We start from the raw sequence: 16,275 nt of genomic DNA, 5'->3' as shown, positions 1-16,275 counted from the left end.
GTTCACATGCATGATTGTTCAGTTTTATTTGTAATTGTGTAGTGGGCTTCCATAGAAAGCGGTAACAAGGTCTCCTTTTAGACTTTATCATCAGACCAATGAATGGTGGAGTTCACAAATTCCATTGCATGGTTTTATTATTTTTTTGAAAGTTATAAAATTGATTTTATTTGACTTTCTAGCTGAGGGGCGTGTACATTGAGAAGGAGGGCTGTTGACCTTAAACCATGATCTTCTTTGATGACTGTATGTGAGATTTCCCATGTTAACAATTCCCTGAAGTTGGTGCTAGAATTAAATAAATATTCATATCCAGCTGAGATTGTTCTGAACACAAATGTTTCCCGTAAAAATATCTTATTAGTTTAACACATTCTAAAAAGACAGTTGCATGTGATTTTAAAATGTCAATTTCAACATTGTTTTAAGTAAGTTCATTTTGTAACGTACATTTTCTTTCTCCCACTTCTGTTATGCAAATTTAAGTGTGCCTTATCAAAATAAGATGAAGTTCTCTTTGTGGCTTTGCGCAGTCTAGTGATTGGACATTGCCACAAGTGTATTCAATTAATTGTCCAAACTTCTTTTGGAGTTATTGTCTCCCGAGTTGGATTTAGTTCTTGTGCACTTGTGATGGCAGAAAGATTTGCTTCTCAGAGCATGAAGGAGTTTTCTTTAGCCCCTACTACCATGCACCGGGCTCAAAGTGAGCGATGTCCACATCGACTGGTCTTTGAGAAGTCAAAAGTAATTGTCACCTCAAGTAACCTGCTTTTTTATAGTAGCCAGGATGAGTTCTCAAGTGTCCCTTTAGTGCACACCTCTTTAATGCTATACATGTATCATTGTTTTATTACCCTACAGTGCTAATGAAAAGAATTTCAAAATGTATAGTCTAGGAAGACTAAATCTACATCCATCATCTCAAATGAAATATTAGACACTAGTCTGGTTCTTGGGTTGGGAACATACATTGAGCAGTCCCATGGGATGGAAAGGCAGCTGAACGCATAAAGCAAGAGGTGAACTGGATCCGCCGCTCCTTGGCCCTACCTGTAAACTTCCTCTTGCAGGAACTTGGAGAAACCTCATGCTGAACCCATTGATTTCATGTGCCATTTTAATGGACGTGGCAAAACATCACATGCTCTTGAACTATCCTAGGTAATATCTCAGCAAAGGACATGTACGACATTTGATCTTCATTATAGTCCATTGGATTTCATTTTTCTCACACCAAATTCTTAAGAGCATGTTGATTCGCAGTGATTGATAATGATCAGAAAAAACTGTCTGGCTTCTCAATCTTCTAATAACCTGAGGCATACTTATTTATCTTTATTTATCTTTAATCAGAAGTCCATCACATGGGTTTGTAACAGTGCACACGGGTATTGGACAGCATATTTGAGGTAGACCTCCCTACCACTAAACATCACTCTGCACCTTTACAGTAAATTAAGCCAGGAACATGAGTTAAAATTAGTGATTGTCCAGAGGATGTGGCCTTCATCTTCTCCAGAAGGTTTGGGGAGAAGTGTAATAAGCCACGTCCCCAAGGCCCTATAGGATGATTTGATGAGTGGCTCTTCCCAGTCCTATGTCAACGTGGCAGAGAGGAGACCACCTGCTCAGTTGTTCAGCTTGAAGCGCAAGTCCCAGCTGTTCGTGTCTTCAGAGGCACACGTTTTCTGATGTTCGCTGCCAGAAACCGGCATAGAAACTGAAGAGCTTCTTTTAGAAACGGTAGAGCTTTTTTTGTTGTTGTTTTGGTCCTATCTCTGCACAAATGTCCAAGTGATTTGTTGGGTTGTTCTACCTTTTGTTGTACCTGTTGGGCCGCTCAACCTCCTCATTAGGAGATTCTGGTCCCCCTCCCACCCCGCACATATGTTTATCCTACGCTGAGCAGCTGCGTTCGGACAGGGAGCAGCTTGGAAAGGGTGCTATTGTTTGATTCTGTGTGCTGCAACCTTTCAGAAACGCAGGTTCTGCTCTTTTGTTACTTTTTCTTCAACCATCATCCTCTGAACATTTTTCTCTTTATTTTAACCTACCTGTTAACTTTCTTTGCTTCTTTCCCATCCTGCTTCTTCTTGTCTGTATGTTGAAGTATGTAACAGTTGACCAACTTAAAGAGATGTTGGGGAACTTAAGAACTGATGTAGGTCCATACTCTGCCTCTGTACCCATGGCCTACCCTAGCCTGAGTTCTGCCATGCCAGCTGTTCCTCCCGCAGGCTGCCTCTCTCCTGATCAGCCCTTCTCTTCCTCCTCCATCTCCACTGAGGTTTGTGATCCATTTCATATTTTACTTTATTTTTCATGGTCATACCATTAGTGTTACATATACACACTTGCATGCCTTCAAGCCTGGGATTCAGAGGTGAGTTGGTGAAAGGGTTGCATGCGCCCCTCCGCCCCCCACCTCCATTGCCTCCAAGTTGCTGAGTTTCAGGGTAACGATATCTGTGCCTTTTCACTAACATTCCCTTGGCCCTTTGGCTGATGTGTGTGGTGGCACAATGCTTGCTACTGCAGCATCCATGCATGATTGTGTCTCCGTTTAAGAATATTAGATGGGGTCTTGTAGCAAAAAAATATATCCTGCCATTTAGTGGGTCCACCACCAAAATAGTTGGCTAGTGAAGTTTCTTTGGTGCTCCGTAAGTGAAGGGGTGCACGCTCTCATGTCTGATTGCTGTGCTAGTGTGGTGATTTCTTGATACCACATAACCATTGGATGGGTACCCCTATCAATCTTTCTAATGCAAGTGCCAGCCAGAGGTTACCACGATCCATTGTAGCCTGCCAAATGCCATATCGGTGGAATAGTGCCTCTCAACCTCCACACTTGGATATGTCACATGTGAAGTCCCTGAACGTGGCAGGGAAATGTCCATTGTGAGTCCTCGCCTCTAAATATCTATTTTATGAATCAGTTTGATAAGTCTGTAGTCTTGACCTTTGGCTGAATGCCAGTGTCAAGATGTCCAGTTTGAGAAGTCTGTGGTGCCCTGTAACTTTCGAATGTTTGCCCTCACCGAAATAGCGAAGTTGTGTGTCAGTGGTAAGGCTCTGTGATCTAGGAAAACCTTTGTGTTCATTCCCCATCACAATCTGACACACGCTTCAAGAATCCATCATCCTCTGCGGCCCTTCTGTTGCCCAACTCTTACAGCTATGGGAGGAGTAAGGGGGCCTCGTGTAATGTGTACTCTCCGTGACCGTGTGTGAGAACCCCACGGGGGCCCTGCATGTGCTAGTTTGTAGGGATGCCTACGAGAGTTCTTTGGAACCTATGGATGAGCCAGCCCTCCATGGTCTGGGATGAGGTGGTGGTTCCATAATCTCTGATAGTGATGCCAGCATTGTGCAGAACCTGGCTTGAAGTCTCTTCCTCTTATGCACTGGCCTCCAGTACTACCAATATACTTTGTATTTCCAGTTAGTACCACTGACACAGGATTCTTGTACTGTAGCACCCCAGGCATAGAGTATGGGGGAGGGCTGCCCTCTTTGTATTATTCAATTTTGAATGGGGATTTCCCCAATATTTTTGGAAAAAATTGCCCAAAAAAATAGCTTAAAGTTCCTTAAACTGGAATTACCATTTTAGTAACTAGATCAAAAAGGCATTAGAAAGTGAATATGTGGGGTAGGTATAGCTGGGGAGGTAAGGAGGGCAATAGAAAAAGATGGGAATTATTGGGGATACCCCCATAATGCAGGAGGTGCATCAATCCTCCCAACACAGAGGACCAAACATCTAGCCAAAAGGATTGTAATAATACAAATAGACCCCTGTGGGTTGATATTACTGAATTTGGGAACTTCGATTTTTGTACTTTGCGATGCAGGACACATTTTCTTTTATTTTTGTTTCCAGTCTTGTTTTCTACCCCTTTCTCCTCTTCTCATCATCCCTGCCTCATTTTTTCCATTCTCTGTGGTGTCTGTCTCATGCTCAATTTCTCTTCAGATGGAGAAGCAGCCGCGGGCGAGCACGCCGCAGGCCACGGCCCTTGACTTAGAGAAGTGGTACAAGGAGATCACAGCTGACTTTGAGGTCTCTTCCTCTCCCCCTCTACGCTCATCTCCTCCTCCTCTTCCTGCTAAAGCTCTGTCCTCTCGCAAGCCGCTACAGGTAACTTACCCCAGCTTCTCAGCAGGGGGGGGGGGTCTTCAGTGCTGACCTGTTCGATTCTCCCGTCTGCCTGCACTCAACCAGCAGATCCTGCTTCGGCCAGAGTTGTCCAGTACCAGACTTTGGTTGCAAGGAGCTTTGTGAGGGGTTAAGATGAACCTCCGTAAAACTCGTATAGGTCACAGTCCCAGGTTAGCCTTAAAGATATATAGTTTATAGAATGACAAGAGCGCCTGACGGATGGTCTCTGTAAATTCACTTGGCGACTTCCAATAAATCCAAAAATGTTTTTGTATTCTTTTTTTGAAGACAATTCTTTACTCATTGAGTGTTTATATATATATTTTTTCATAATTCAAAGTTTGTTCTTCCCAAAATGATTTGTGTTTTTTGGGGGCAGAGGGGGGGGGCGGTTTGTACATGTGTTGGGCCACCGTTTGGATCTTCAGCGGGATTTGTGTACTGTTTTATACTATCTAATCCAGCATTATTCATGATCTTTGAAGTTGTAGGCTTTTCAAATCCTGCTAATGTATCAATACATCCCATTTTAAGATCAAACTGGATATGATAGTCCGGGGAATACCGACAATTATTTTTTGCACAGTGTTACACCGGTGTTACTAGATTACATAATATATATATATTTCTGAGGCTTGTGGAATCTGCTTAGATCACATGCTGTGCATAGGACGACATCTAGTAGAATATGCAGAGTATCACAGTTGTTGTTTTCGAAACTCGATAAGGGACATCGACACGGCGTGCCAGTAATACTATCCCTAGTGTGACATTCACTGTACCCATGATCCCTCACGCGTCGAGGTCCCTCAGATTGTTTTTTTTCCGCCATGCTAGACAGACGCGTATAGCCGAATTCCTTTCGGTGATAAGCTATTAACTTTTCACAATTACGATAGTGGTTCTATCCTTTCATCGACCGCCGAAACACCACGCCGGTGAAGAAAGAAAAACTGCCTGTCAGAGACCACCGCGACAGACTGTTCGGCCTTGGAAGGCTGCCCCGGGCCTCGGCCAAAATAGTAGGGAGAGGGGGGGAGGCCATTTTAGAATGCATATTCTCCCCTTCCTACACTTTGTTCGCCCAGCTGCCAGGTCGTGGTGGTCGGGGCAGAGGCCCAGCTCGAGGTGGCACCCCACCTCGGAGCAAGTGACATTCCGCTCCAGGGACCCTCCCATGCATCTCCAGTAGAACGCATTTCCAACTTCACCCACGCATGGGAGGGTATCACCTCGGACAGATGGGTGCTGTCCACGGTAGCAGGGGGCTACTGTATAAAACTACTTCCAACGTCCTCACGACCACCCCCCCCCCCACAACAGAAAATCCACTCAGAAGAACATCAACGGATCCTTCTAGAAGAAATAACTACACTTATATTAAAGTACCCCATAGAAGTGGTCCCAGCCAACCAGGTTAACAGGGGTATTTATTCAACTTACTTCCTTGTGCCAAAGAAAGATCTAACAATGCGCCCTGTATTAGATTTACATCCTGCAAACAAGTATGTCAAGCCACAAAGGTTCTGCATGACTACGCTACAAGAGGTAATCCCGCTAAAAGGGGGATTACATGGTAACACTGGATAGGAAGGATGCCTATTTTCAAATTTCTATGTTGCCAGCGCACAGAAGATTCTTGCATTTCAAGAGCGAACAAGCCCTACCAATTCAAAGGGCTGCCCTTTGGAATAGCCTCGGCTCCAAGGGTATTCACAAAGGTACTGGCGGTAGTGGCAGCGCACTTGTGCAGGGGAGCAATCCCAGTGTACCCTAACCTGGACGACTTGCTCATAACAGGGGAATCACCTTTGATTTGCAGACAAAACATCCAGACAACAATCAACCTCCTCTTTCAATTGGGCTTCTCCATCGACGGAAAAAAAATCAAGCCTAGTGGCAAGCACTTCAAAAACAGTTCCTAGGAGCTATCCTAAACACTGAGGAAGGATTGGACTTTCCTTCAGAGGAAAGAGTGAAACATTTGTTACTGCAAATACCACATTATCAGGCCGGTCGCCAGATAAGGGTGCGCAAAGCAATGGTTTAATAGGCATGATGGCATCTTGCATTTACCTGGTTCCTCACGCGCGCCTGCGCATGCGTCCCATACAAGAGTGGTTGGTTAAACAGTGGTCTCAGGCAAGCGGTCAGTGGGACTATCTAGGGGTCGTTTCGCCAACACTTGTACAAAATCTTAACGAGAGGGAACCCTTTCTACGACCCAGAGATACAGGCAGTGGTTACAACGGATGCTTCACTGGCAGGGTGGGGGGCTCACTACCTTCACCACACAGCTCAGGGTCTGTGGTCTCACACTGCAGCTCAGATCCACATCAATGTGCTGGAGCTTCTGGCAGTATTCAAAGCCCTTCAGGCATTTGAACCCCATTTAACAAACCTGTTGGTGCAGATCCTAACAGAGGGCACTACAGCGATATTTATATCGGCAAACGGGGGGTACATGTTCTCCAAATCTATCCAGACTTGCACAAAAGAATCTGGAAATGGGCACTCAAATGGAAGATGTTCCTGTCATCACAGGGGAACTCAACGCTCTAGCAGACTCATTGAGCAGAGATCCCCTACCAGAAGAACACAAGTGGCGTCTACACAAAAAAGTCGTAGAACACCTTTTCTCTCAATGGGGTTTCCCAACTATAGTCTTATTCACCACAAGCGAAAGTCGTCAATGCCCAGACTTTACGTCCAGGTTGCCCCCAGCTAGGCTCCAAGGGGAACGCCCTATGGATGAGCTGGTCAGGGAAATTTGCTTACGCTTTTCCCCCCCAACTCCTCAACATATTTTGTTTAGGTTGTGCTGTTGCAGTTTTTCTTCTGATGTCGGGAAAAGCGCTGTTCTGTCCGTGCGCTACGTGCGGGTTGAAGAATGTGTACGAGGGGGACGGACATATGGATTGCATATACTGTCTACACCCTCATCATTCGGCAGACAAGTGCGACATATGAAAGGGCTTCTCCCAGAAGACTCTTAAAGATCGGAGTCGAAGACTTGTGGCATGGTTGAACGACGGAGCGGGGGCATACCCGTCTTCGGAGGTGGGCTCCACGCACAGTGCGGCCTCAGTGTCAAAATCTTCAGGGGCCCCACGCCGCTCAGCGTCGTTGGAACCCCGGTGAAGAAATTGCGACCGGCGGAGAGAGAATCATCGGAAGGCCATTCCAAGGACGCTTCATCGAAGGCCTCGTCATCCTCATCTTCAACGAGGAAAGACAGAAAAGAGAAATCTAAATCCTCCTCGGGCGATCGTCATAGATCGGCCTCGAGTCGAGATGCAGAGAAACGCAGGTCGAGTTCGGAAAAGGCGGGAACGCCTCATAGGCTTGCACGACCACCACTGTTGTCGACGGTAGGGCAGTCGTCGACTACTTCTCTGCCGCTGACGCAGTTGGCCTCGACCATTCCTGGACCGCAGACGACAACGTCAATGACGGAGCCGAATATCGCTTCGACGGAAATCCCGCAAGAGGCCTGGCGTCCAGAGGTATACGACCCAATTTTGCCGGAGACACTTCTGCAGCAAGAGGCCTTGTCGGTGTCCTCGGGAGACGAGGATGTGAGAATAGCTGGCCTTGCAGACCTAGGGTTACAAGTTACCAGGCCTCTCTCCGGGAGCATTCCGGGTTCTACCTCTCTGCTCAATCCACAGTCACTTTTGTCATTGGAAGTCTTATCCACGTTGCAAACGTTGCTGAAGACACTGGATGACCGACTGCCTCGAACAACTCCAGCTAGGTCAGTCATCGACGACCCGGGCCCGTCTCGTCGACCACCGCCTTCAACCCCCACGGCAGTGCTGCCGGATGCAAACCTCTCGGCCCCACGCCGCGAGGAAGGGGAGCTGATGGATTCGGACTCGGACAGCAGAGCCTCGTCAGTTGTCTCCCTTTCCCCCTCCAGGGATCCAACCTGGGAGTCCGAAGCAGAATTGGAAACCCAGAGAAGCCCGGGTCAGCCGTCTTCCCCAGACAATATTGGGTCATTTCACACCATGATGGCCAGGGCTTGTACAGAATTCGGGCTGGCCCAGGAAGAAGAGAAAAAGGACTTTTCTTTTCGACCACATGGGGGAAAAGGAGAAGGTTGGTGTTTTCAGTGCCCATCCTGGATCATGTGTGGAAGGAAGGATTGCAGACCATGCGCCACCATTTCTCGGAACCAGCGATAAAGGGTCGTCTAGAGAAAAATGTAAGGCCCCGAGACTCTACTCCCAAGTGCCTTTCCTCCCAACCAACTCCTGACTCAGTGGTATCGGCGGCGGCGGCGAGGAAGGCGAGGGCCCAGCACAAGTGCACGACCCCCCCGGAAAGTGATGCCAGACGACAGGATGCTTTCAGCAAAAAAGTGCTGTCGGTAGGTGCTACCACAGTGAAAGCGGCCAATTCTCTAGCTATAGTTGCCAGATACGACAGGGAGTTGTGGCACCGACTGGCTCCTTTACTGGAACACCTTCCAGATGAACATCGCAAAGCGGCTATGTTGCTGGTCAGGGAAGGTGAAGAGGCTTCCAATCATGCCATAAACATCGCAGTGGACCTCGCGGAGTCGGAGTTTAAGCAGGTGAATAACGGTGTGGTTCTCCGACGGCAGGCATGGCTAAAATGCACCAGCTTCCGACCGGAGGTGCAGTACAAGGTACTGGATAGGCCTTTTGAAGGAGACCTCCTCTTCGGCGAGAAGGTGGCCGAAGCCCTGAAGGGCATGAAAGAGGACTCGGACACGGCGCATTCCTTGGGGGCCCTCCCGAGTGGTCGGAGTTTCCGGTCTTTTCGTCCCTTCAGGGGAGCATCAGGAAATTCCAGATTCTCGGCATCGAGGGACAGATCCTTCAGTAGGCCAGCATACCCCTCACAGGGATACAGACAAGCTTCGCAAGCGGCTAAACGTCGCCGGGACTACCAGGCCCCCAAGAAGAGAGCAGGTTACTCGTCGACGAGGGATAAGCAGACCAAGGACCAGCAATGACGGGCATCGGAACGTTCTGGGGGGCAGAGTATCATGTTACATCAACGAATGGGAGCAAATAACAACAGACATTGTAAGATACGGACATTCCCTGCAATTCAAAAGCAACCCTCCGCACATTCCACTGGCGTATGTAGCTCAATCCCATCTGAGCGTGTTGCAGCAGGAAGTAGCACTTATGCTACAAAAAGGTGCTATAGAATTGGTTCCGTCGTCACAAAGGGGTCAAGGGGTTTATTCCCGATACTTTGTGGTGAAAAAGCCAAACGGAAAGTGGCGTCCCATCCTAGACCTGCGCGAGCTAAACAAATCATTGAAAAGCATAAAGTTCAAGATGCTCACGCTCCAAGAAGTGATCTGGTCAGCTCAAGAAGGAGATTTTCTGGCGTCTCTAGACCTGCAGGACGCGTACTTCCACATACCGATGTGTCGGCGACACAAGAAGTTCCTAAGGTTTGTGGTAGGGCGGACTCGCTACCAGTTCACAGTACTTCCCTTTGGACTGAAATCTTCTCCCAGAACGTTCACGAAATGTTTGGCCATGGTGGCAGCCTGGCTGAGAAGGCAAGGCCATCATGTATACCCGTATCTCGACGACTGATTGGTGAGGGGGTCCTCCCCTATGTCGACGCACAGGAGTCTGCAGGCCACCATGAACCTCTTACAACGGCTGGGGTTTGCAATAAACTTCGAGAAATCCTCGTTGACACCGTCAAGAAGCTTGGTGTTATTGGGCGCACAGTTCGAGACCCAGTCAGGGTTAGTGAGGCCATCCCTCGACAGGGTCACCAAACTCAGTCGATTGGCAGGTCAGTTGAAAATCAATACCAGACTGTCAGGGAGAAAATATACGTCGATCCTGGGCGCTATGGCGTCCTGCATTCCTCTGGTGGGCAACTGCCGCCTGTTCATGAGACCAGTGCAACAGTTTCTGGCGGACCGATGGACGCAGGCTCAAGGCCTCTGGTCAAACAAACTGACTGTCAACGACGACAAGCTCCTATTAGCTCCTCAGTGGTGGAAAAGCGTCCAGAATCTATCCAAAGGAGTACCCCTAAAGGAGCCGGAGTTTCGGTTAACCATAGTGACGGACGCGTCCCTAATTGGCTGGGGGGCACACATGGGCACTCTGCAAACACAAGGCTGTTGGTCTCAGAGGGAATCTCTCCTGCACATCAACGTTCTGGAACTGAGAGCAGTGCGCTGGGCCCTGAGGGCGTTCCTGCCTCACATCAGAGGGTCCACAGTGAGAGTTTTGACGGACAACACCACAGCGATGTTTTACTTGAGGAAGCAAGGCGGCACACGATCCAGAACCCTTTCCATCGAGGCTCAGGTGTGGCACTTGGCTCTGAAACACGATATATCCATCGTAGCTCATCACCTTCCAGGAGTAAGGAACAAACAGGCGGACTCGCTCAGCAGAAATATGGACCAGATTCACGAGTGGGAAAAAGCCACCGGACAATTGTCGAAGGTCTTCGAGAAATGGGGGCGGCCTCTGCTGGATCTCTTCGCCACAAAGAGGAACAAGAAGTGCGAGATGTATGCCAGCAGGTGGCCACAGGAAGGTTCGCTGGGAGAAGTGTTCTCCTTCCTGTGGATGGACAAGTTCCTCTACGCCTTCCCTCCGTTACGATACGGAGAACTCTGCAGTGGATACGCAGGTACAGGTGCCGAGTCATCCTGGTGGGACCGTGTTGGCCGAGGCAGCCGTGGTTTTCCGACCTGCTTCACCTGTCGGCGGATCATCTGATAACGTTGCCGAAGGTTCCCAACCTCCTGTCCAGGGACGAGGGAACAGTGTGGCATCACAATCCAGACAGTCTCAATCTCACAGCTTGGGTCCTGACTTTTCAGAATTTGGTGCCTTGAACATTTCCTCGGACTGTCGGAGGATCTTACAAGCTGCGCGAGCCCCTTCCACCAACAAGTCCTACAGGTGTAAGTGGAGAAGATTCTGTGCGTGGTGACAGACGGGAGTGCAACCTCTGAGGGTTACTCCGGAACAGCTTCTTCCGTATCTACTACACCTAGCTAAAAGCAGATTGTCCTTTTCCTCACTAAAGGTTCACCTGGCGGCCATCTCTAGGTTCACAAGAAGAAGGAAGTCATCTCCCTTGTTTAGCGACAGGTTAGTGAAACACTTCATGAGAGGTTTGTTCCGGACATTCCCTCCGGTTAAACGTTTTCCACCAACGTGGAGCCTGAATATAGTGCTAGCAGGGTTAATGAAACCACCCTTTGAGCCAATGGCCACATCGTCGATGAAGTTCTTGTCATGGAAAGTGGCTTTTCTAATAGCTATAAAATCAGCTAAACGGATCTCGGAGTTGCAAGCGTTGGTCATAGACACTCCGTACCTCAGATTTTTCAAGGACAAAGTGATTCTGTCAACAAGTCCTTGTTTCATCCCAAACGTTCCTACAACTTATCATAAGCTCTCATCTATTGTCCTGCCCACCTTCTTCGCGACCCCCTCATCGGCTGCGGAAAAGGTCCTACATACCTTGGATGTCAGAGCTCTAAAATTTTACCTTCATCGAACTCAACAACTTCGATCTACGCAGCAACTCTTCGTTGCATATGGCCCTTTGGCAAAAGGGAAGGCAATTTCAAAACCGGGACTGGCCCGATGGGTCTCGTTGACGATTGCCTTCTGTCATTCAAAAGCGGGAAAACCGCTACAAGGACGTCCGAGAGCTCATTCAACCAGGGCGACTTTGTCGTCGACGGCGTTGTGGGTAGGGGTACCACTGACAGACATTTGCCAGGCAGCAGCATGGTCAGTGCCTCACACATTTACCCGCCACTACTGCCTCGAACGACAGCATGCGGACGAAGTACAAATGGGAAGAGCAGTCTTGCGACATCTATTTCGATAAGGTAAGCCCTTTTTCAAGAAGGGTCTATGCTGATTTGGACATATATATGTATGGATATATAAATGTATGTTTATGTATACTGTTATAGCTTCATATGAATATTGCTCTGTGCAGTTACTGTGACACACTTTAAATTCGAATCTTATGTAAACGTGGTTCGCTATACACAGGATTGGGTGGGTGCCGGATTGCATTCACACCTCCTGCTTTTTTCAGAATCACTGCTGTGCATTCTATTCTAAGCATGTGGATCCATGAAAGATCCAATGCTGGAGAAGGGAATAGTTTCTTACCTGTAACTCCATTTCTCCAGCATTGGTATCGTTCATGGATTCACATGCGCCCGCCGGCCTTCCCTAAATGCAATCGTCTTGTAGTTCTTGGTTTCACCCCATTCTGCTTTGGAGGGGTCGAAATCTGAAGGAAGCCGCGGGGGGGGGCATTTATACCGCTACGTCCTAGTGGGGCGTGCGTGCGCTGCCCAAAACGACGTAGATAGGACAGGAAAGTGTCAAACGTTTTCCTTTGGGAAACGGCTTTATAAGCTTACCGAGGGTTCCCGGTCTGTCGACGGGGAATGTTCTAAGCATGTGAATCCATGAAAGATACCAATGCTGGAGAAATGGAGTTAGGTAAGAAACTATTCCCTTTCATAATTTTGTATTATGAAGACTACAAAAATATAAACAGATTTGGGAATAACACATTTTCGATTATGAAGAAATTAATATGTAAACACTCAATAAAAACATTTCTTGAAAAAAAGGAATAAACTTTTTTTGATTTATAGGAAGTCGCCAAGTCGTTCTATAACTACAAATTGTTCAAAGAATTTATATCACTTTTGGGCAGACACAAACGCAATCGTTGTAGACCAGTGACTAGACCACCACAAAATAGGTCGTCTTGTGATCCAGTGTATTCCTTGTGATATTTTTACAATTAGCTTAAAGATATTGAGATGCCATGCTGAAACACAACCTATGTAGTGCCACCTGCAGTGGTGCTATGTGATTGGTTAGTGTGCAGAAAGAACTGATGTAATTGGCCTGTGAAGAACATGGAGTGGTGGAATTGGCCAGTGCAGGTTTGGTAGCTTTGGATTTGGACAGTGTGTGAAAGACTGTTGGAATGGTTCCATTTTGCCAACAAAGTAATCCGAGTGACCCTTCCTGAATATGATTGGCTAGGGCGAGCGCTTGAAACACAGGGATGCAATTGGCCATTGCATGAAACTTAATTGAGTTTTCAGGTCTGTGCAAAACGGATGCAATTGGCAAATGCTTGACATGTAGTAATGCAGATGTTTTACATACCGCCTTTACCTAGAGATGATGTATAGTTCTGACACTCAGTCGTTTTCACCATTGTCCTTTCTTTGTACTCTGTCATGTTAGTGTTGCTTGGCTGCAAGAGATTCTGCAGCTTTTGTTACCTGTGGATATGCGGTCTACCAGTCTCAGAGGCCAGATCCTCTCTGGGAGAGTCGCAGCAGGTCGGAAGTATAGACTCCAGGCCTTAACCCAGCCTTTTGCCTGATCAGAAGTCTTTTTTTAAATTTATCAATAAGGTTGGGTTGTGGCTGCTCTTGGTCGTTCCTGTGGAATCGGTCTAATGGGTGAAGTGTTCCCAAGTGGATGGAGGGGCGTGGCTGGCGATAATCCCCTTCTCTTTTCACCCTAGGTCTACCGCTCCAAGCTGGACAGTGAGAGCAGTGGTGGTACCCTGCCACGCATGAAGAGCATCTCTCCTGCCTCGTCTCACTTCACTGTGTCCACCCTGGGGCGCAGTGCTTCCCCAAAGGTAACTAATGATTAAAAGTCATAAGGAACTTTACGGAGCAGGGCAACAAGCCACCTTGACCTTCTTCTTAACTTATCTTATCATTCCCAGAGTCCTCTTCTCTCACAAAATGGAACTGGAAGCTTGCCGCGGAACTTGGCAACCACCTTGCAAGACATTGAGACCAAGCGGCAGCTAGCACTGCAGCAGAAGGGTGAGTGTCTGTGTGTGTCTTGTGTCTATGTGGTTGTGAGAGTAAAGAAGGGTGGTGCCCTGGATAAGGATGACTGTGGGGGTTTAGAGCCTTGCAGCAGACAGGCGAATGCTTGCTCAGATCCCTGCAGCAGAAGGGTACATGTGTGTTCTTGTGGCAAGAAAATTGCATGTCTATTGGAACTAGCCATGGAAGGAAGTTGTCCATGGTGAACTGAAAACTATTCTGCAATTTTCCACCAACTTATTAAATTAGTACTCGGAGGAGGTTGCATTGTATGTTTGCAATCTTGGGGGAAGTGATGGGGGGCAGAGGAGTAGGGGGTTATCCCGAATTTCCAAGGGCTCCTAAGACGCTCTTGAACAATGGGCGTGCCTCACCCTCTGTCTTATTTTGGGACAAAAAATGATATTCATGTACACATTTATTTAAACCACATGTTACCAAGTACAGTTCTTTAATGGGAAGTATTTCTGATTCTGAAGAATGCGTGGGTTGTCCTCCTCAGTCACTGTGAAAGAGAATAAAGAACAACTTCTTGCCAAGTTCACAGCAATAATGGATCTGATTTTAGAGAGTCTGATGTGGAAGCACGTGCTGGGTGCTAGGAGTCTATCTAGCGGCGGGGTCATGTGCTGTCACTCCTTTTTATTCAAAACTTTAACTTTCTAGACATCAACATGAGTGGCTATGATGGATCCATAGAACGTTGAATCCTACAATGCCCCAGAAATTGGCATCATCGGGCTCTACTTCTGGGCTCTACCATGGTGTTCAGCAGTGTAAAACTGCTGAGTGGCGGTTTCCCCAAATATACGTACGCCTTGAACAATACATTTTGGAGAAATACAAGGTTCTTTCGAAAGACGTGTACGAGTTTGAATAGGTTGTAGGAAAATGACTCCAAAAACGCTGAATTGCAAGGTTTGTACAAGATTGTTTCCAAACTTTTTTTGTCCTGGTGCAATTGCAGATTCTGCGGGTTATATTGCGTTTGTAATTTGGGCTTTTGGCTAAGCCTTGTGGGAATCTTGAGGGAGATTTTCGTCGAATGCACAAGGTACAATGACAAAGGCATTTTGTGGCTCTATTGTAGAGTTGCGTTAGGGATATGCGAGTGAGCTTTGTTTGGTTGCAACCCAAGTGGACTCTCGTCAGACGACTGCAAGGCCCAATTAGTTTCATTTACTCCACTTGCAAAGACTCTAAAAATGACGGAGGCCATTTTAAAGCAACAATTCCAGAAAAATGACTGCCTCTTTGCATCTCCACAAGCGTCTAAAATCCCTAGAATGTCTTCAGTGTTCATGTTATAAGGCACAAACTATTGGATGACTAGTGTTTACTCAACAGTCCGAAGCGGGCAACCTCCTCTGATTATGTATGTGTATGAAAAGTGGCCAAATGGCTCCAGTGGATTAATGAAGTAAATGGACTCAGCCCAACAGAAGAATTGGCACCCATTGGGAGAATAGGTAGGTTGTAGGGAGTTTTCTCAAATTAAGGTGGTCCTGACCCATTCAAAGTGTCACTCAGACAGTTCTCCGGAAGTGGGTCGTCTGCACAGAAAAAGCTGTCTGCCTGTTCTCACTTTGCCGAATTTGAAAAGTACCACCAAAAATGTGAGATCGACTGAGCAGAGGCATGGATTTGTATTGGCAGAAGAGTCACGAATCTAGATGCAGTGCCAGGGTTGTTTGGCTCAAAGCATCACATCATAGCAATGTCTTGGATTCTGAAAATACCCACAAAGTGTGCTTTGAAAAGGAGCTGACCAGGCCTCTCTGAAGTGGGATGAGTGGAAATACTTTTGGCGTCCCTGCAGTTGGTGACGGAGAAGTTAAGGATGGCTTTGAAATCGTAGCATTCATCCGTCCAGTGGCTTTGAAGCAGAAAGTGTTGCCGTAGAACAGAGGGGGGGGGGTCTCTGATCCGTGGTGCTCCAGTGTTTTGGACTACAGCTCATACGATCCCATACTATGCTGGGCTGATGGGACTAGCATTCCAAAACCTCTAGAGACACAAAGGTTGCAAACTCCTGCCTTCGGGCATTATGTTGCCCAATGCTGCAGAGGAATCTTCTCCAAACGCATAGAACAACCACCACTAGATTCTATGTCGGATGTTGAACTGACAATGTTTGTTGATCTGGTTATGGGTCAAATGAATCGGAACTTCATTTACGTTTAAAAAAGAAATTAAATTTAACATTTTTAAAAAATTAAAAGCTGGGAAGAAC

At 47.2% G+C, this 16,275-nt stretch overlaps 1 protein-coding gene across 19 annotated transcripts in view; it reads left to right on the top strand.

The window, feature by feature from the left end:
* Positions 1 to 16,275, top strand: part of PHLDB1 (pleckstrin homology like domain family B member 1) — a 500,781-nt gene that overhangs the window by 439,568 nt on the left and 44,938 nt on the right. For 15 of the 19 annotated variants that reach the window (XM_069614411.1, XM_069614410.1, XM_069614414.1 and 12 more), the window contains 4 exons: positions 2,114 to 2,290; positions 3,983 to 4,147; positions 13,724 to 13,843; positions 13,934 to 14,036. In XM_069614411.1, the coding sequence (XP_069470512.1) occupies positions 2,114 to 2,290; positions 3,983 to 4,147; positions 13,724 to 13,843; positions 13,934 to 14,036 (565 nt within the window). The remainder of the gene's footprint in view (positions 1 to 2,113; positions 2,291 to 3,982; positions 4,148 to 13,723; positions 13,844 to 13,933; positions 14,037 to 16,275) is intronic. The other 4 variants (XM_069614425.1, XM_069614420.1, XM_069614423.1 and 1 more) reach the window with 1 other exon arrangement.

Source organism: Ambystoma mexicanum, chromosome 9, assembly GCF_040938575.1.
Source record: "Ambystoma mexicanum isolate Mex_15411 chromosome 9, UKY_AmexF1_1, whole genome shotgun sequence".
NCBI classification, from domain to species: domain Eukaryota; kingdom Metazoa; phylum Chordata; class Amphibia; order Caudata; family Ambystomatidae; genus Ambystoma; species Ambystoma mexicanum.
Note: the sequence above shows the minus strand (reverse complement) of the source record. Positions and strands in the feature narration are given on the sequence as shown.